Source organism: Panthera uncia, assembly GCF_023721935.1.
Source record: "Panthera uncia isolate 11264 chromosome B3 unlocalized genomic scaffold, Puncia_PCG_1.0 HiC_scaffold_1, whole genome shotgun sequence".
Classification (NCBI taxonomy): Eukaryota; Metazoa; Chordata; class Mammalia; order Carnivora; family Felidae; genus Panthera; species Panthera uncia.
The window spans coordinates 64534483-64556008 of record NW_026057582.1 but is presented as its reverse complement, the minus strand read 5'-3'; the positions used below and the strand labels follow the sequence as shown (position 1 = coordinate 64556008).

The following is a 21526-nucleotide window of genomic DNA, read 5'->3' as shown; positions in this document are numbered from 1 at the left end:
ACCTTAAACTAAATATAGTTCTTGCTCTTACAAAACAAAAAACAGTATCAGTTCAGATGAAAGTAATAAGTACACATTAAGGATCATTTTGTTATTCTCAAAGCTTGTGTAGTTGTCTGGGTTAATAATTAGAATGCTATTTTGGATGGTTGTCTTGAGTGGGAAATGACTACTTGCTGAGAATGAATGCTTATTTTTCCTGTTTCATTGCATAAAGGGGTCTTGGTGGAAGGGAGGAAGGGCACTAACATTGACAACTTACTTTGTCTCATTGGACAGAACAGCAGGTTGTAGTGCTACCTGTCCACTCTGAAAGCATGCTGCCTGAGTTTGTGTCCCAGTTCTGCACTTAATGCTACCTGACTTTCGGCAAACTACTAACCTTTCTCTCCCTTGGTTTCTTCATTGAGGATTATTATGCACCTACTTCAAAGGTTGTTGTGAGGATTAAATAAGCTAACATACATTAAGTTTCTAGAAAGTGCTTGACCTGTAGTACTGTATAACTGTTAGCTGTTCTTTAAATTTCATGAATTCATATTGTTCTATAATCTCATAAAACTCCTGTAAGGTTGGTATCTTTTTAATCTTTATTTTATAGGTAATAAACTGAAGTTTGATGAGGTTAGCAACTTATCTGTAATCACCCATCTATTTAGTGATTGAAATCCTAGATTACTTCTTCATGCATTCTACTGTGACTTTAATATATTAGTTATTTAAAAAAATCCTAAGAATAGTAATCACTTATGTGATTCATATGGTATTAAGTATTGTTAATTTTCATTTATCAGAAAAACATTTTTGCTACTTGGCAATAGAATTAACAAATTAACTATTTTTAAACTTTGAGTAGGGTAATATTTTGAAAAAAATCTGTTACCGATCTTTAAAATAGTGTATCAAGGGCACCTGGGTGGCTCAGTCAGTTAAGCGTCCAACTTCGGCTCAGGTGGTAATCTCACGGTCTGTGAGTTTGAGCCCCGTGTTGCGCTCTGTGCTGATAGCTCAGAGCCTGGAGCCTGCTTTGGATTCTGTGTGTGTGTGTGTCTCTCTCTGCCCCTCCTCCTCTCACACTCTGTCTTTCACTCTCAAAAATAAATAAACATTAAAAAAATTTTTTTAAATAGTGTATCGAGGGGTAACTGAGATATTTAAAAATATACTGTATGTTGCAATAGCTATTTAATTCAAATTAATTTTTAACTTTTACATATTTTATACTATATAAATATAATTAAAATATATAATATTATATGTTTAAATATATAACATATCTGTATAGTTTATAACATTATCTTATAGGTGATGATCATAATGGTACCTTGGGGGTTTTTCATAATTGTCATTTTCACTCATGATCTGGATGCTATCTTTGATTAAGTTGAATATCTAAATCCTCAAGGTTCATAAATCTTATAGAAGATATAAATAGTTATGTTTGCTGATGGATAACCACTAATGAATATTAATAGTGTTAATTGACTTGAGACATGTGCATCTACCTCTGTGGCATCTTTTATAAGAATAATTCAGAGTACTTCTGAATAACAGTATGGAGGTTCCTCAAAAAATTAAAAATAGAACTATCCTACAACCCAGCAATTGCACTACTAGGTATTTATGCAAAGGATACAGGAGTGTTGTTTCGAAGGAGCACGTGCACCCCACTGTTTATAGCAACACTATTGCCGATAGCCAAAGTATGGAAAGAGCCCAAATATCCATTGACTGATGAATAGATAAAGAAGAGGTGGTATATATGTGCAATGGAATATTACTTGGTGATAACACAGAATGAAATCTTGCCATATGGAACAACGTGGGTGGAACTAGAGTATATTATGCTAAATGAAATAAGTCAGAGAAAGACAAATATCCTATGGCTTCACTCATATGTGGAATTTAAGATATAAAACAAATGAACATAAGGGAAGGCAAACAAAAACAATATAAAAACAGAGAGATAAACCATAAGAGACTCTTAAATACAGAGAACAAACTGAGGGTTGTTGGAGGTGTGTTGGGTGGGGGATGGGCTAAATGAGTGAGGGGCATTAAGGAGGATGCTGTTGGGATGGGCACTGGGTGTTACATGTCGGTGATGAATCACTAAATTCTCCTGAAATCATTATTGCACTATATGTTAACTAACTTGTATTTAAATTAAAAAAAAAATAATTCAGAGTACTGAGTGAGGAACTTAGCATCAAGTATTAAAATGAAAGGGTAATTTTAAAAAATTAATTATGTAACAGAGGGGTGGAAGTGTTAAACTGGATCCTAAAGCCATTCCTCTAACAGGAATTTTCCTTACTTGCTCTTCCCCCTCTTCCATAAGCAAACAGACATAGCACACTACCCTTACCCAAAACGATAAAATAAAAATGCTGTTTTATACAATAATCTTCAGATAGGTAAAAAGCCTCAAACTGCTTTTCTCCTCTATTTTCTGCATTGTTTTAGGAAGCTTTATGCACACCATGCTTTGAGATTTCCAATTAGAAGCAGTAGCAGTTTTGTTTTGAATAGCTCTAAAGAAGCTATTGGCTGGATGTTTCCCCCTCAGTACCCTTTGGCCTACCTTTTAAATTTCTTTTGGGAAATGCAGCTTGCTGCCAGTAATTCATTCTCTCACTTTGTTCATGGAATTTACTCAATTTGGTTATGAGTTAGAAAGAGAACACTTACCCTAATTTTACATTTGGTATATTCTTCCTTAGTTTGATTTCATGTATAACATATTGGTGGCAAAACTGTTGCACATCCTTTGAATTTCAGGATCTGATTCTGTCCGATAAGAAGTCATCCAGATTTTGCTCACAGAAAAATCTTTTTTTCTTAATTATCCTCCTGCCTCCTCCCTAACTTGGCTTTCACCGATTCATTTTACTTCTCTCATTTTTTTTTCTCAGTAAATTATTTTCCCCATCCAATCTACTTGAGGAATAAGAAGGCCCTTAACCCTCAGCAGGGCAGTATTGGAAGAGCCACTAAGAGGAAGCAAGCAGAGTATATATGAAGAAATGAGTTTCAAAACCAGCTACTTGGCTCCTATAATTTTGAGTCTGGAAAGTGGGTCACGTGCACTGTTCACATCCAATTCTTGTGATTGCTGTTTTGCTTTGCTTTGGAAGAGTTGCCCTCAGAATTGTAAATGCTTTTCCCTGCATTGCAGTTTAGCTAGGAACATTGTAAAGGAATTGATGTTGATTTTCAGTGCTTTTGCTGCAGTACTTTATCTGGTTTGGGGAAGGTTCTTGTTTGGTTAGTTTTCTAGGTTTGTAGGCTTGGATTTTGGCAAAAAAACAGGTTGATGTCATAAATAAGAGGACTTATTTTTGGGGGTTAGTGTCTAGAAGTAACTTTTTCTGCATTTTATATATTACCATGGTGATAGAAGGCTTTCTAATTTTTTTCTGTATTTGAAGCCTTTACTAAGGGTATCAGTACTTTATTTTTTTTATTTATTTTTTTTTTTTCAACGTTTTTTTATTTATTTTTGGGACAGAGAGAGACAGAGCATGAACGGGGGAGGGGCAGAGAGAGAGGGAGACACAGAATCGGAAACAGGCTCCAGGCTCCGAGCCATCAGCCCAGAGCCTGACGCGGGGCTCGAACTCACGGACCGCGAGATCGTGACCTGGCTGAAGTCGGACGCTCAACCGACTGCGCCACCCAGGCGCCCCAGTACTTTATTTTTGAGAGAGAGAGAGAGAGAGAGAGAGAACTTGCAAGCATGGGGGAGGACAGAGGGAGGGAGGGAGGGAGGGAGGGAGGGAGAGAGAGAGAGAGAGAGAGAGAATATGAATGAATGAATCTTAAGCAGATTCCATGCCCAGTGTGGAGCCCAAAATGGGGCTTGATCTCACAACTGTGAGATCATGACCTAAGCCAAAATTACGAATTGGATGCTTAATGAACTGAGCCACCCAGGTTCCCCAGTACTTTTTTCCCCCTTGAATCATACAGGCCAAGGATTTAAGGTTTTTCTTTTCTTATTCTTAGTTTTACCCCTGATTTACTTCCTCTGTTACTAGATGAAAATGTGGAACTTAAGGGAATTGCTTCTTGTTAAAGAATATGTTACTTACCTTGCTCTGGAAAGGAAAAAAAGCACAACAAAATTCTAGTGCAGCCCTTTTATATTTGAAACCCTACTGAACCTAATCGTGCTAGTCTGTAGGTTTAAAAGTTGCCCTCTTTTTAACGAGCCCTTTCATACCATGTGTGGCTTTCGTTTTCAAAGATTTACATGGTGTACTTTTATCATATATATTTTTTATAGCAGCCTGCCATAGCCATTTTTTGCATTAGATTTTCTTTCTGGAAGTCCTGTTTTTCTGGAGTTGAGATCAATAGAAAAATGGAGATGACATGGATTTTCATGAGGAAAAGTGGTGGTTAGGAATAGGTTGCAAGGAAATTTATGACACTTTTTTTAACACCAGAATACTTTTTTTTTTTTTTAACGTTTACTTATTTTTGAGACAGAGAGAGACAGAGCATGAACGGGGGAGGGTCAGAGAGAGAGGGAGACACAGATTCTGAAACAGGCTTCAGGCTCTGAGCTGTCAGCACAGAGTCCGAAGCGGGGCTCAAACTCACAGACCATGAGATCATGACCTGAGCCGAAGTCGGCCGCTTAACCGACTGAGCCACCCAGGCGCCCCAACACCAGAATACTTTTAACATCGTGTATGTTATCTAATTTTAAATCTTGTAGCTTAAAATGTCTGTATAGAAGTATTAGAAGAGGGACTTTCATGAAATCATAGAATATTAAAGCTTGAGAGGGACCTTAGGGATCATATAGTAACCATCCTGATATCCTACAGAGGAACAAATGGAGGTTTGTTTATTCATTTATTAGTTCCTTGATCCATCTATCCATTCACTGAACAAATATTTATTTAATGTCTACTGGTTTAGATGCTTGGGGATTTCCCTACCCTTATGGAGTTTACTGTAAATAGATAATAAGCATCATAAGTAACCTAAAGAGTTAGAAATTGATAAATGTGATATGGGTTGGAGTGGTGCTTGAGGGTGAAGGTGGATTTCAATTTAAAATAGGATCGGCAGCCCTGATGATATGATATTTCAGCGGAGAGTTGAAGGAGATGAGAGAATGGACTTATGACTATATGAGGAAAGAGAATGTCGGGCAAAAGGAACAGCGAGTTTAAGGGCTAGGGAGTAGGAGCATGTCTAGCTTTCTATTCAAAGAATAGTAAAAAGATACTTGGCTCTTGGAGTAAGAAGTGGAGTGGAGTAAAGTGTGATGAAAATTAGCAGGGTTGGGAGATAGGGGGTGGGGAACCGGCTAGATTATATGGAGTCTGGTGAATTGTTATAAGGACTTTGGTTTTTACATGAGTGAAATGAGGGGAGATTGGGGGCGTAATGAGGGTTTTGAGCCTGCATGAATGTATGTATGTTTCATCTGAATCATTACAACTGCACTGTTGAGGAGAGATGCCAAGGTAGGGTTGCTAGATTTAGAAAATAAAAATATAGGACACCCACTCAGTTAAATTTGAATTTTAGATAAATAACGAATGATTTTTATATACATATGTCCCATGCAATATGTGACTATTCACCCATATGGCATAATGTTAAACACTGTTTTATATGTATGTATGTATGTATGTATATGTGTGTGTGTGTGTGTGTGTGTGTATTTTTTTTTAAACTCTTCAATGTTACTGTTGATTACTGTAAATTACCATTACCATAATCCTGTTGGTCCCAAGGCTTGGGCCCTTACAACAAAATTTTGTCTTGGTCTTTCCTGTATTATCAATATTACTGTTTTTCACTTTGTAGTCATCGTATACCTTAGTGTTACAAATGCAGTTTGTTGGACCCCAATCTAGACCTTCTGAATCAGAATTTCTTGGGGTGAAGCATGGTATCTGCATGACTGTGTACTGTTCTAGGTACTAGGTACAGGAACAAAACATACAAAAATTCTTACCCTAATGGAACTAACATTCTGCTGGGGAGACATAATAAACAAGACAAGTAAATATACAGTATATTAAATATTGGTATAGCTGTTGAGAAGAAAGAAAAAGCAGGAAGGGAATGGGAAGTATCCAATATAATGATGAGGGAGTTGCATTTTTAGATAGGGTGGTCAGCGAACACCTCACTGTGTGGTGATGTTTGATTTAAGGTTTGAAGGAAGTGATGGAGAGAACCAGGGAGGTACTTGGGTGAACAGAATTCTAGGCTGAAGGAACAGCTGCAAAAGGCAGGTGCGTACCTGGTGTGGTTAAGACACTGCAAAGGGGAAGTATGTGGAGTGGAGTGAAAAGGGGGAGGAGTAGAAGAGGAGATGAGAGAGATAAAGGGGAATGGCTGGTGATTGTTAGCATTTAGGCTTATGGTGGTTGGAGAGAGATTTGGATCCTATGCCCAGCTGTGGCATTATCCCTCAGTGTGTTTCTTCATCACTAAAAAGTGGACAGAAGACTAAGATGATCTCTTAGGTTTCTTCCTGCCTTAAAATTCTTTAATTTGAAATCTATTATTTCTCTAATTTTTTTTCCCAATTCTTTTGCAAGCAAGTAGTTAATAATTTGAGATTCTTTTGTATTTTTCACGAGCCTATCTCTTTTTATGCTCCATCCAGCCAGATGAACTTTTTTCTTTATGTTGTCCTTGTTCCTCTTTCTTAACTGAACTTGAAGATTTAGATCGTCCTTTGGTAAATAGTAGGCAATTGTTTTCTTATCTAACCATTAGATCTTATAATCAAATTCTTTTTTTAATTGTTTTAAAAAATTTTATTTATTTATTTTTAAATTTATATCCAAGTTAGCATATAGTGCAAAAATGATTTCAGGAGTAGATTCCAGTGATTCATCCCCTATCTATAATACCCAGGACTCATCCCAACAAGTGTCTTCCTTAATGTCCCTTACCCATCTCCCCACCCACACCCCCACCAGCAACCCTCAGTTCTCTGCTTAAGGGTCTCTTAAGTTTTGTCCCCCTCCTTGTTTTTATATTATTTTTGCTTCCCTTCCCTTATATTCATCTGTTTTGTATCTTAAATTCCACTTATGAGTGAAGTCATACAATATTTGTCTTTCTCTAATTTTGCTTAGCAGTATACCGTCTAGTTCCATCTATGTAGTTGCAAATGGCAAGATTTCATTCTTTTTTATCACTGAGTAATGCTCCATTGTATAGATATACCACCTCCTCTTTATCCATTCATCAGTCAGTGGATATTTGGGCTCTTTCCATACTCAGTACATTGTCTGCATCTTTTCCCCATTGAGGATATTAGTGGTGGGTCCGTCACATGTGTCTTTTAAGATCTTGAGGTATGATCCTTCTCTCTCTACTTTCTTGAGGGTTTTTATCAAGACAGAAAGCTATATTTTGTCAAATGCTTTCTCTGCATATTGAGAGGATCATGTGTTTCTTGTCCTTTCTTTTACTGATGTGATGAATCACATTGATTGTTTTGCAGATATTGAACCAGCCCTGCATCCAAGGTATCAATCCCACTTGGTCGTGGTGATAATTTTTTTTAATGTATTGTTGGATCTAGTTGTCTAGTATCTTGTTGAGGATTTTGCATCTGTGTCCCTCAGGGAAATTGGTCTTTAGTTCCCCTTTTTAGTGGGATCTTTGTCTGGTTTTGGAATCAAGGTAATGCTGGCTTCATAGAATGAGTTTGGAAGTTTTCTTTCCATTTCTATTTTTTGGAACAGCTTCAAAAGAGTAGGTGTTTACTCTTCTTTAAATGTTTGATAGAATTCCACTGGAAAGCCATTTGGCCCTGTACTCGTGTTTGTTTGGAGCTTTTTGATTACTATTTTGATTTCTTTACTGGTTATGGTCTGTTCAAAATTTCTATTTCTTCCTGTTTCGGTTTTGATAGTTTGTATGTTTCTAGGAATTTGTCTATTTCTTACAGATTGCCCAATTTATTGATGTATAATTGCTCATAATATTTTCTTATTATTGTTTGTATTTCTGCTGTGTTGGTTGTGATCTCTCCTCTTTCATTCTTGATTTTATTTATTTGGGTCCTTTCCTTTTTCGTTTTGATCAAACTGGCTAGAGGCTTATCAATTTTGTTAATTCTTTCAAAGAGCCAGCTCCTGGTTTCATTGATCTGTTTTTTGTTTGTTTGTTTGTTTTGTTTTTGTTTTTGTTTTGATAGCATTTATTTCTGCTCTAATCTTTGTTATTTCTCATCTTTTGCTGTTTTTGAGTTTTATTTAAGATGTAAGGTTAGGTTGTGTATCAGACCTTTCTTCCTTCTTTAGGAAGGCCTGGATTGCTATATACTTCCCTCTTATGATTGCCTTTATTGCATCCCAGAGGTTTGGGGCTGTGGTGTTATCATTTTCTTTGGCTTCTGTGTACTTTTTAATTTCCTTTTTAACTTCTTGGTTAGCCCATTCATTCTTTAGTAGGATGTTCTTTAGTCTCCAAGTATTTGTTGTCTTTTTAAATTTTTTCTTGTTGATTTTGAGTTTCATAGCATTGTGGTCTGAAAATATGCATGGTCTGATCTCTATCTTTTTGTACTTGTTGAGGGCTGATTTGTGTCCCAGTATGTGATCTATTCTGGAGAATGTTCCATGTGTGCTTGAGAAGAATGTGTATTCTACTTTAGGATGAAATGTTCTGAATATATCTGTTAGGTCCATCCGGTCCAGTGTGTCATTCATAGCCATTGTTTCCTTGTTGATTTTCTGTTTAGATGATCTGTCGATTGTTGTAAGTGGAGTGTTGAAGTCCCCTACTATTATGGGATTATTATCAATGACTTTCTGTATGTTTGTGATTAACTGATTTATATATTTGGGTGCTTTCACATTTGGAGCATAAATGTTTACAATTGTTAGGTCTTCTTGGTGGATAGACTTCTTAATTATGATATTATGCCCTTCTTCATCTCTTGTTACGGTCTTTATTTTAAAATCTAGATTGTCACATATAAGTATGGCTACTCCGGCTTTCTTTTGGTGACCATTAGCGTGATAGATGGTTCTCCATCCCCTTACTTCCAATCCGAAGGTGTCTTTAGGTCTCAAATGGGTCTTTTGTAAACAGCATATAGATGGGTCTTGTTTTCTTATTCATTCTGTCACCCTTTGCCTTTTGATTGTAGTGTTTGGTCCATTGACATTTAGAGTGAATAATGAAAGATATGAATTTATTGCCATTATGTTGCCTGTAGAGTTGGGAGTTTCTGGTAGTGCTCTCTGGTCCTTTCTAGTCTTTGTTGCTTTTGGTCTGTTTTTTTTTTTTTTTTTTTCCATCTTTTCTCCCCTCAGAGAGTCCCCCTTAACATTTTGTACAGGGCTGGGTTAGTGGTCATGAACTCCTTTAGTTTTTGTTTTTCTGAGAAACTATCTCTTCTTCTATTTTGAAGGACAGCCTTCCTGGAAAAAGAATTCTTGGCTGCATATTTTTCTGATTCAGCATATTGAATATATCCTGTCACTCCTTTCTGGCCTGTTAATCAAATTCTTATTTAATCTTAGCTAATAGAATTAAGAAACATATTTTTCTCTACCAAGAGATTGAAATTTTTATGAATGGCAGTTTGACTTAAAGCAAGGCAGAAAGAGAGGAAAGAACCTTGACTCAACTCTAAATCCCAAATGCCAGTCCAAGATTATGTAGAATGTAATGTGCAGGGAACCATAGGATTCTTAACTGGATACTTCAATGGGAAGGATAAACTTTAGGTAAGTTGTAGTCTTAAATGAGTGTTTACTTAGAAATAATTGGGTGAGATCCTTCTAAAATGTTGTTTTGGTGGGTTCTCTTAGCAGATGACATGGATAGAAGAAACATGTCATGAAGTTTTAGGATCTTTAATATAAACTCCACTGAAAGAACAAAGCAGTATCAAAACAGTTGTTCAGGTGCCTTTGAAACCCAACACAAGAAAATAGGACTTGTTGGGGCGCCTGGGTGGCTCAGTCGGTTGAGTGGCCGACTTCGGCTCAGGTCACGATCTCACGGTCCGTGAGTTCGAGCCCCGCGTTGGGGTCTGTGCTGACAGCTCGGAGCCTGGAGCCTGTTTCGGATTCTGTGTCTCCCTCTCTCTGACCCTCCCCCGTTCGTGCCCTGTCTCTGTCTCAAAAATAAATAAACGTTAAAAAAAAATTAAAAAAAAAAAAAAGAAAATAGGACTTGTAGGCTCTCAAATTGTGGCTTTCACGCAGTAGTAATGAAACAGTATAGTCACTTAGCAAGTCTGCTACCTTTTAGCTTTCACAGGGTATTATGAATTATAAAGAAACAAATCCCAAAATCTATCTGTCTTGTTTTACAGCATCTGCTAAGAGTTTGTGAACTGCAGGATAATCAGAAAAAGAATATAATATTAGGTACCAGCATACATTTATGGTGACATTAAAGATTGGGTAATCATGTTTTACAGTAGTAACTTTATAGTTATTTTTGTTAATGATCATTTTATCTGTTGTGTATGTGGTGAGGCTTTTGTAGTGATTATTCTTTCAAGCCTTGGTGAAATTAAATGTAAGAGAAGTCCTAATTGGAGCTTTCTTGACTAAATGTAATTATTTTAGGAGGAATGAGGTGGAAAGGATTCATAAAACTTAGCTAGTTAGACACCCAGCAGCATATATCTATTTATAGCCTTCTATCTTGCTCATTTATGTTCCTGCAATATAGAACTGTCTTTGAAAATTTAAATTGAAAGACTATTTATGCATCTATAATAGGAACCTATTTAAAAATAATGGAGTAAGTTATGAAAAACAAATAAAGTTTATTTGGCACCTGTTGAACATTATTGAATTCTAGAGTTGAAAATTTAAGCTAATTTCTGTAGCTGTGGTAATTTTACTGGTCCAGAAGCTATGCCAGTTCTAAGAATGATATGTTTTACTTAGTATAGCCTTGACATTTTTGTTTAATGGACACTAATTTCGTTCATGATATATAAAGTCTAAGCAAGACATGCTTAGTTCCAGTGAGACTGCGTGAAAAGTGTGCTCTTTATTGTTTTTAGAAACTACCCAATTAAGGATATGGAACTAAATCTTTACTGAGATAGTTCCTCTGACACTAAAAGAGATGACTATGTCCTACCTGCTCTTGGCAAAACCCAAATTAGATTGTTGGGTGATTGAATAACTTGGTCATGAAAAAGCTTATTTTCTAAATCAATTTTGGCAAACTGACCTGTGGACTAAATTCTCTCTGTTTTTGTAAATAAAGTTTTATTGGAACACAGCCATGCTCATTCATTACATATTGTCTGTGCTTTGATGCTACAGTGGTAGTGTTGAGTAGTTGTGGATCATATGATTCACAATGCCTAAAATAGTACTGTTTGGCCCTTTAGGGAAAAGTATGTTGTCCCCTGCTAAGTCTTTTGTAGTCAGATAATGTTAAAGTTCTGGTTATAGTTTCTCATCTTTAAGTGAGCAAAATACCACCTTGCACGATTGCTGTGAGGAGTCAGTGAGAAATGTAAATAAAATGTTTAGCGTGCCTGGCTTCAAGAAGGAATTCAAGCATTGGGGAGGTATAATTAGGGGAAGTTTAGGTGTTTATTTGGGTAATTTAGGATGGCATGCTTTCTAAAAATTTTCTTTTTTTTTTGTTATTTTTTTGACTTCTAAAATTTTTCTAAAATTTCTAAATTCTGATTTGTCCATAGAACTCTAAATTCTAATTCTACAGCCACTAGCCTGTAGAGGCCTAGTTTATCCAGGTTCTTAATAAAAATTGCTGATTAATTTCCCTCAATCTTCTTCTCCCTTCCTCCTTCTCTGCCTCTGTCCCTCTCATCCTTCCTCTTTCCTCTCTTTCTCTGACCTTCATACCTTCATCTCCTCTGTTTCCTTTTTGATGTATGTCAACTTTGGTACTAAATTTAGGTCAGTGAGTAACTATTCCTAGGGAGAGTATGCAGGAAACCTAACACATAGATTTTTTTTTTTTTATGTTTATTTTGAGAGAGAGTGTGAGTGGGGGTGGGGCAGGGAGAGAGCGAGAGGGAGAATCCCAAGCAGGCTGACAGCTCAGAGTCTGATGTGGGGTTCAATCCTATGAAGGAGATCATGACCTGGCTGAAATCAAGAGTCAGATGCTTAACTGACTGAGCCACCCAGGCACCCCTAGAAGATTCTCTGTTATCCTTAATTCCATTTTCTCGGAAACAGAGGAACTCTAAAATCCTGTAATCTCCCTTCCTACCAGCCCCTTATTATTATTTTCTTAAGTTTATTTATTTATTTTGAGAGAGTGAGGTGGGGGGAGAGGGAGGGGCAGAGAGAAAGGGAGAGAATCCTAGGCAGGCTCCATGCTTAGAGTCTGACGTAGTTCTTGAACTCATGAACCATGAGATCATGAGCTGAAATCCAGAGCCCAAAACTCAACTGACTGAGCCACCCAGGTGCCCCTGCTCACTTTATTCATATGTGATTATCCATATTAACAGCCATCTAGGTATGCGTAAAATCTGTTTCTACCATAGTAAATATTACGGCAGATCCTCAGTTTTGTCTTGAACCTTGATACCAAGGATTCACTTTTAGACAGGCATGGTTTTCTTCTGGGAGACAGGACAAATATTTGATTCTCCTTAACATTTTGAAGGAAACTTGAAAATCTAGTGATGAAAAAATTGACCCCAGCAGTCTTAGTTTGCAAGCTAATGAAACCAAACTTAAAAACTAAGTTATTTTACTTGACTTTACTTTTAGGAGATCAGTTTGAAACCTGGGACCTAACCTTTTCAAGTTTTTATAAAACTTATAAATAACATTAAACATTAAATAAGAGAAGGAAAAAATACCACTTAGATTATTTTTTGTTTTTATTGACATTTATTATTTTGTAGTAGTTTTTAGTTTTGTACGTACCATGAGAAAAGACATGGAAAAGAGGTAAAATTCTAGGATGATATTGATGTAGGCGGTGCCTGGCTGGGTCCAAGGACCAGAGTGGGGACTTCCCTATAAGAGCAGCTAAGAGGGTCCTTGGCTTTGCACAGGATAGAAATCAAATGTGAGCTGGAGAAAGTGAAAGCAGAGTTTATTGAATGGCATGAGTGACAGAGAGTAACAGACGGTCTGGGAGATTAGGAAAGGAAAGGAGAATGAGTCTCATTGTTGCTTGGGGTTAGGGGTTTATATATGGGAAGGGGATCTAGGGTACGTGTTCCTTTGGGGATCCTGCGTAGGGTCCAATCAAAGACAAGTGTCAGGTGAGCAATAGGTGTTATTTCATAAATTACTGAAGGTAGCAATACTGATGCCAGTTTCAGCTGAGGTTTGTTCAAAGCTAATGTCCTGGAATGTATTTGGGATCCAGCTCTTCTGAATGTTATCCGGTTTGGGGCCTAGGACAAAACTCAGAGAATGATTAACTTTTTTGCTTCTCCCTTAAAGTGGCGACATAGCTTCTTTGGCTTATTCAGAGACAAATAAGGATCATGAGTAAATGGGGCCTATCAGAAAAATGGAGTCTTTCTAAGTGTCTGGTTTTTGTTTTTGTTTTTGTTTTGCCAAAAAATGGAGTCTTTCTAAAATGGAATCCCTTCAGCTTCCTCACCTCAATGGTTATAGCATTAGCAGACCCTTGAATAATAGTATTGACAATTAGCTACATTTCTTAAGGTTTTAGTCTCTCTCATTTGAAAATCTTTTTATCTATAGTAAATTTAATTCTGTTTTGTTTAAATTAATTTGTTTGTGGTTTAAAAAGGAGTTGAAAACAGGTCAGAATTTCTCATTGACTGTTCCTACCTTTTTAAAGCTAATACTTTTCTCATTTATTTTACAGTAAGCTGAGATTTTGGTAGAGGCAGGTTTTAATCCTTAGTCCTCTAGGCTCTGTGAGTCATACAGGGACATTAAATGATTTTCTTAGAACTGCAGTTTGAGTCAGTATAAAGTTAGGGACATAAATGTTGAATGTACCTTATTTTATGTATTAATAGGAACCAGACAGCGAGGTTTAAAAAGTAATTTTGTGTCTGGAAATAGGTAGATAACATGGAAGATGGGGGATTATTTAATTAAAAATGAGGTTTTTTTTTTTTTTTTTTTTTTTTTGAGAAGTTAAGAATTTTATCTTGCCAGGATACAGGGAAAGAGGGAGGAGAGTTCTGAGTCTTGGTGAAACTTAAGGACGTATAGTTAGCATTAGCATTCTGTTTGCTTATATATGGAAAAACCAGTAACAGATTGATTTAATGTATCAAAAGAGAAATAGGTGGGGGGAGAAAAAAAAAAGACCTACTTGGGAATAGTGAATTTTGTTTACCTTTACTTGGCTGTGTTGCTGATGAACTGGCACCTAGAGACCAGTCAGAATATTCTGCCCTCAGGTAGCTAGATGGGTCATCAAAGAAAAACAGTTTTAGTTGTTTATGAATTCTCCAGAAGAGCTTGGATGTTTAACTGTGACTTGTGTGTAAGGAGTTGTCTCCGCATTATGTCTGCCACTACCCTCGTTAGCATTTCCGTGCTGGATCTGCATCAGAATTTCTCACTTGCACTATTATAGTCTTGTTCCCATGATTTTTTTTTTCCATTTTGTTATTCTTTGATGTGTTAGATGGGCTTTCTAAGGGTTAATGCTCCATCTTCCTGTGGTTTTGTTTGCCATTGTAAGTCCTTATTTTAACATTGTGTGTAATTTGTTAGTCTTCAGATCAAAAAGGTTTTAGTCTACTTGAGGCTATATGGGAGATCTGAACCACAATGTGTAAAGTGTATGTAGGGGGTTTCTCTTGTCAGTTTTCTAGAAGAAATTAGTAAACCAACAAAAAGTATTTGTCTAAGTAGTTGATAAGCTTTTACCTTACTGCTGCTTTGAAAATTTAGGTTAGGATTTTGGAATTTTTTTGTAAATTTTCTTTTTTTATAGTCAGATTTACTATTGCTATATATGTTATCTTTGATGAAGAGTGGAAATAATCTTACAGTAGATTCTGTTTCCTTACAGTCAAAGGCCATTGGTTTACTAGATGTGGATGTGTATGGCCCTTCAATTCCAAAGATGATGAATCTGAAAGGAAATCCAGAATTATCACAGGGTAAGTGAAGAAGAGATAGATAGTATGGTAATAGTTAGACTTTTTAAATTACCTCCTGAGTGTCAGGCATTGTGCCATGAACCATGTGCACCTTATACACAGTGCAGTATATTAATTCTGAAATCAGACATGAAGCCTGACTGTCCAGCTTTGAATCCTAGCTGTCACTGACTGACTGTGTGGCTTTGGGTGAATTGTTTAACCTCTTTGTACCTCACCTCTGCCCCATATGTAAAGTCAGGTGAGCAATTACCAGAGTTGCTGTGAGAAATCACTCAATCAGAAATTGCTGTTCAGTGTAATGCATTTGAAACAGTGCCTGGCACATGGTCAGTCATCATCAATATCTCTTTATATTAAATGTGTGGATGTATGGGAGTATTTGAATAGAAGGTATGTATTTGTGTTGGAAGACATGAAAATTATTTTTTATAATCAGATTTTTGTCATGTTTGTCTTAAAGTAGTTAAAAAACCCCTGAAAACATTAGTTTCTTTTCCCAGCCTTCACTGCTGTCGATAGGACAGAGTGATTTTTTGAGTAAATCTTTAATATTTACTGTGCTTGGTATTACACTTTCTTCCAAAGCTGTCAAATATAAAGCATGAAGAACAAGAAATGCTGTGATGAGAAAATGAAGTCTTGGAAAGGGGCGCCTGTCTGGCTCATTTTGTAGAGCATCAAGCCCCACATTGGGTATGGAGCCTACTTAAAAAAAAAGTATTGGAAACTGGTTTATTAAAATTTATTTCTAATTATAATAAGTATATAATTGACTAATTTCTTTTCATTTCTTATTGGGCTTTTTTATTTTCCATAGATCTAGGACACAATGATTATATTTACCATAGGTATTTATTGGATTATCTATGTAAATAATACAAGTATTTTGTATTTCATTATTAAATGTTAGTTAATTAGACATCGTCTACTATTGTTGAATGTGTTTGTTTGTGCTTTAGTTGCTGGAGTCAATTACAATGTTAAATTCTGAATTGTAGGAAACTTGAATATCTAGTGATGATAAAATTGACCCCAGCAGTCTTATTTTGTAAGCACCCACTTAGTTATTTTCTTGTTTCGTGAAAATGCTTTATTTTATATAACTTACAAAGCTAAGTTATTCTAGTTTCTTTGTTCTTTGTCCTTTTAGTGGAATGCATACTTGGTTTGCAGATATGTGACATATGCCAGGATGTCAAATTTCTTTCACAAAGAGGGAGTAATGAATTTGTGTACTTTAAATGATAGACTTATTACGTCTGTCTCTTGATTAAAGTGATGTGAAAACTGGTGCGTGCAGCACATGAATAATGGTGAAATGGAGCCCTTGGTGTCAGTTTTTTCTTAAGTAGTCTGTCCAGTCTATGCCAACATAAATACTTGAAGTGAACTTTAATTTCTTTCTTCTTGTTTTACTGAAGCTGTAATCTTAAATTTGATGTTTGCAAATTGGCTGCCATTAAATAGGCTTTCTGGTAAAGATGAGATACTAGAAATCTTGGAAAGCCTTAAAAGAACACTTCTTTTGTGTTGACAAGCTGATCTTAAGGCACCCCAAAAATAAATTGAGCGATTAAGGCATCATTCACTTAAAAGAATGTGGATTCTTAAACCCCAGCTTATAAATTATGTTTTGAATCTTAGATAAACCTGCCACTATTATACTAATTGGCATCATTTTGACATTTCTATATTTTATCATGTTAATTTATCCTCTTATACTCTCTACTGCAGAAAACACAATACAATAAGAAATTATCTCATTAATAGCAAAGAAATTGTTTCAACAGGCCATAAATCTTTGTGTTTATGATTAGCACCTGCCACAAGACAAATAGGTGTTCTATGCCTCTTACTTTTTGAGTTAGATCAGAGAGCTGTCCTTATGATTACATGTAGACTAGTAGGGTGGAACATTTGTAATGTGGCCATATCTTTTTAGGGCTGTTTGTACTTCACATTGGTCTGTACTAGTCTAATTCCAAGTTAAAAAAACAAACAAACAAACACAACTTTTTTTCTTATTTCCTAATCTTCTGATCATTCCCAGTGTTTCTCAAAATTATTTTCATGTTTTCAGTATCTTCTCTCAGATAAGAAAAAATTAAAAGAACTTGCTATTGTTGGTAGTGGAAGGATTAACTTGCAATTTTATTTTTAATACTGTTTATTTATGGGCCTTGTAAAATTTTTGCTTTTTATATTTCTTTCTTTCTTTCTTTCTTTCTTTCTTTCTTTCTTTCTTTCTTTCTTAACGTTTGATTTATTTTTGAGACAGGGAGACACAGAGCATGAACAGGGGAGGGTCAGAGAGAGGGAGACACAGAATCTGAAGCAGGCTCTAGGCTCCAAGCTGTCAGCACAGAGCCCGACACGGGGCTCGAACCCACGGACTGCAAGATCATGACCTGAGCTGAAGTCGGCCGCTCAACCGACTGAGCCACCCAGGCGCCCCAAATTTTTGCTTTTTAAAATAGACTTCATTATTGCTGATTCATAGTTACTTTAATAATTTACTGGGTACTTTAGAAACCTTTGAGGGGCACTTTAGCCCCTCATTTTACATGAGAATGACGCTTAATTTTTATTTTTGATTAAGATATAATTCACATATCATAAATGTCACCATTTCTTTCTCTCTTTGTTTCTCTTTCTTTCTCTTTTGATGTTAACAGAAAATAAAGTATTTAGGAAAGTAGTTTGGTGAAAGCAGGATGAAAAATGAGTTTTGAAGGTAGAAGATGTAGGAAATATTCATATGTGGGTTGGAGACTCTATAGGAAAAGGCAAAAAGCCATAAATAATAACACTATACGAAAAGGCGTGAAAAGTTTTGACAGTCTAGATTTGGTGAGGCTAACTTAGAGAAGAAATTAGATATGCTACAGGAAAAAAATAATGAATTAAGTCATCTTTTTCACTTACCTTCTGGACCTCAACTCTAGATTTTGTGTATATGGTATGTATGTACCCATACAGGGTAATGGATTGAAATGAGATTTTGTTTGTCAAAATTAGATAGATTTTGTACACCCATGTTCATAGCAGCATTATACACTACTACTACTACTATTATTATGAATTGACTGTTCATTATTTCATTATGTGGAAGCTACCCAATTTCTATTGGTTCATGAATAGATAAGCAAAATGTGGTATGTATGTGCAATGGACGTTATTCAGTCTTAAAAGGAAGGAAGGAGCTTCCCGGTTGGTGAACACATGATTTGGGGAGCATATGTCCTTGGAGAGGTCATGGAAGCTCTCTGCTCTTCCTCATATCTTGTCCTATGTGTCTCATCCATCTCGCTATTTCTGAGTTATATCCTTTTAATTTAATTTAATTTTACACTGCCCACATCTCTTCTTTTCTCTGCCCACAACACTGAGAACCAACCAATCATCTGAGTGATATTCTTTTATAATAAGCTGGTAATAACAGTTCCAGGGACTAGAATTTGGACATCTTTGGAAGACCATCATTCTTCATACCATACCACCCTTCTGTCCCCCCATCTCCCTCTACTCAAGGTTCTTGCCACTGTGAACAAGACTGCTATGAACATTCTAGGCATTGTCTTCTGTTGCACATCAGGAGAAATTTCCTTTCGATATGAACCTGGGACTGTAATATCCAGGCCATGGGTTTGTGATGTTTGCATTACTTTCCAAAATGTTTGGATCAACTTATGCTCTGTTCATTGTATATAAGAGACATTATGGATCCACATCCTCTTTAAATAGGGCATAAAATGCTATCTCATTATGGTTAAAAAAACACAAAAAAACGAGGAAAGCCTGACATATTTTGCAACATGGATGCATCATGAAGACTTGCTAAGTAAGCCAGTCACAAAAAAGACAAATGCTGTATGATTCCCCTTATATGAGGCACTTGGAATAGTCAGAATTATAAGAAGTAGAATAATGATTGACACGATCTGGTGAGGAGGGGAGAATGGATAGATACTGTTTAATAGTTTCGGTATTTACGAGATGAAAAAAGTTTTGAAGGTGGATAGTTGTGATGGTTGGACAGCATTTGGAATCTATTTAATACCACTGAACTGTAGGCTTAAAAATGGTTAAGATGTAAATTTTGTTATGTATATTTTACTACAATGAAAAAAATTAGAAAAATATATTAAATAGACTTGCTCTATTTCTTGAATAGTGTCTTGAATACATAGTTTCTTGAATAGTGTCTATGATATCGACCCAGTAATTCTATTTGCTAAAAGAGCTATCATTACTGGAGGAAAACAGAATAGTGAAGTTTCATTGGGAGATTTAGTAATTTAGTTCTAAGCCTTCTCTACGTTTCAGCTGCTCACTGCTCTACAATTTAGAAATTATAATCTAAAATTTTATTTTCATCTCACGGAAAGGCAGAGAACTTAATACATTTAAAATCTTTAATGTTATCATTACCAATATTACCATTAAAAATTTTTTTTTATGTTTATTTTTGAGAGAGTGCGCACACATGTGAGCAGGGGAAGGGCAGAGAGAGGGAGAAAAAGGATCTGAAGCAGGCTCCATGCTGATGGCAGAAAGCCCAATGTGGGGCTCGAATTCATGGAACCCTGAGAGAATGACCTGAGCCGATGTTGGAGGCTTAATCAGCTGAGCCACCCAGGTGCCCCAGTATTAACATTTGTAACATTACCAGTATTGTAAAGCCCTGTATGATCTGATCCCCACCTTCTGTCTACCTCTACAGTCCCAATTCCAACAAGCTTGCTTTGTTATTCAGTGAACACCAGTCACATTGACCTCTATTTCTAACATGCCAACCTCTGTGCTCAGGTATCTCCATTTTCATTCTCTCTGCCTGAAATGCCTTCCACCTTTACTGTCTTCTCCCCCCTCCCCGTCCCCCTCCAGTTTCTACTCCTCAGGTCTTAGTTTTAATGTGTTTTCTTGCATGAAGCTTTCCTTCTTTGACTCCTCAGACTCCTTATTTCAGTTGCAGAATAGAGTTTTTGTGTTATCTAATTTTTTAAATCTCCCTTACTATGATACTATGTGCACAGAGCAGAGGCTTTCTTGCCTGGTTTGTTTCTCTGATGCTTGGTATATAGTAGATATGCAATTAATCTTAGTTGAATAAAGAACATAATCACTCCTGCCAGGTTTCTTGTACGTTAGTTGTATACTCTATTTTCTGTTTTGGGTATATGAGCAACTTAATTTGCAAACACATACATTTTTATGAATAATAAAAGCAGTTTGAAGACATTATCTTTGTTAATCTTTGTGATATATCTGAATGGTTGTCTTATGCTACATTTTCCCCCATTCTTAGAAAAAGGAGAAAAGAAAGGATCTGTATGGCTTGGCTTTGGAGAATTATGTGGAGTAAGTTGATTGTTCCAGTTGTTTCAATATGAAAGGACAGCGCCAGTCTTGCCTCATATGGTAGCTTTGAAATGTTGAATATTGCTGTGTTTACTCATAAGCAGTAGAGTCTTGTAAGGCCTGAATTTGAGCTCTGATGGAAAGGGCAGTGTTCAGAATCCCAGTGTTGGGAATATGAACAACCTGGAAAAAGAGAAGGAACTAGTAAGTATACACCATCACTCTTTCCTCTGACTGTCGTCCTCATTGCCAAGCTAAAAGAGTTCATAAACACTAAAACAAATATCTTACTTGAGATTTTTTTTTTTTCTGGATATTGGTATTGTAACGGGTTAGGAGAAGTGGTGAGTGAGGAAGCAGTGACGGTAAGGTTTTGATTTTATTCTGCTGTCTCTGTGGTCTTCCAATTAAGGAAAAGAAAGCAGAAATAGCAGATTGCATTTTAATGGACTTTGAGATTTCCTTTGTAGGATATAAACCACAAACTTTCTTTTGAACTGGGTTCCCCAGAAAGCAAAGCCCTATGCACTGCTAATTTATTAGGAAGTGGAAATCCAGACTGAGGAAGGAGGCAAGGATGGAGAGCTAATGTGCAACTTCTGTCAAGCTGTCTGTCACTTATGTGACAGATTGCTTGACTGCATGGGGTTATGTATATGGGAGGCAAGGGGAAGAATTAAAAAAAAATTTTTTTTAATGTTTATTTAATTTTGTGTGTGAGAGAGAGAGTGCGAGTGATGGAGGGGCAGAGAGAGAGAGGGAGCCACAGAATCTGAAGGCTCAGAGGCTCCAGTCTCTGAGCTGTCAGCACAGAGCCCGATGCAGGGCTCACACCCACAGACCGTGAGATCATGACCTGAGCCGAAGTCGGACTCTTAACTGACTGAGCCACCCAGGCACCCCCAGGGGAAGAATTTTTAAAAAATGTTTATTATTTTGACAATGAGAGAGAGAGAGAGAAAGAGAGAGAAAGAGAGAATCCAAAGCAGGCTCTGTGCTGTGAACTCAGAGCCTGACAGAGGGCTCAGTCCTACAACTGTGAGATCATAACCCGAGCTGAAATCAAGAGTCAGATGCTTAACCAACTGAGCC

The 21526-nt window shown here is 36.5% G+C and overlaps 1 protein-coding gene across 2 annotated transcripts in view; it reads left to right on the top strand.

Moving 5' to 3' along the window:
- NUBPL (NUBP iron-sulfur cluster assembly factor, mitochondrial) overlaps positions 1–21526 on the top strand; it is a 222413-nt gene that overhangs the window by 32312 nt on the left and 168575 nt on the right. Inside the window, exon 4 of one of the 2 annotated variants that reach the window (XM_049612925.1) lies at positions 14980–15070. In XM_049612925.1, the coding sequence (XP_049468882.1) occupies positions 14980–15070 (91 nt within the window). Of the gene's footprint in view, positions 1–14979; positions 15071–21526 lie in introns of those variants that run through there. The other variant, XM_049612926.1, reaches the window with a different exon arrangement.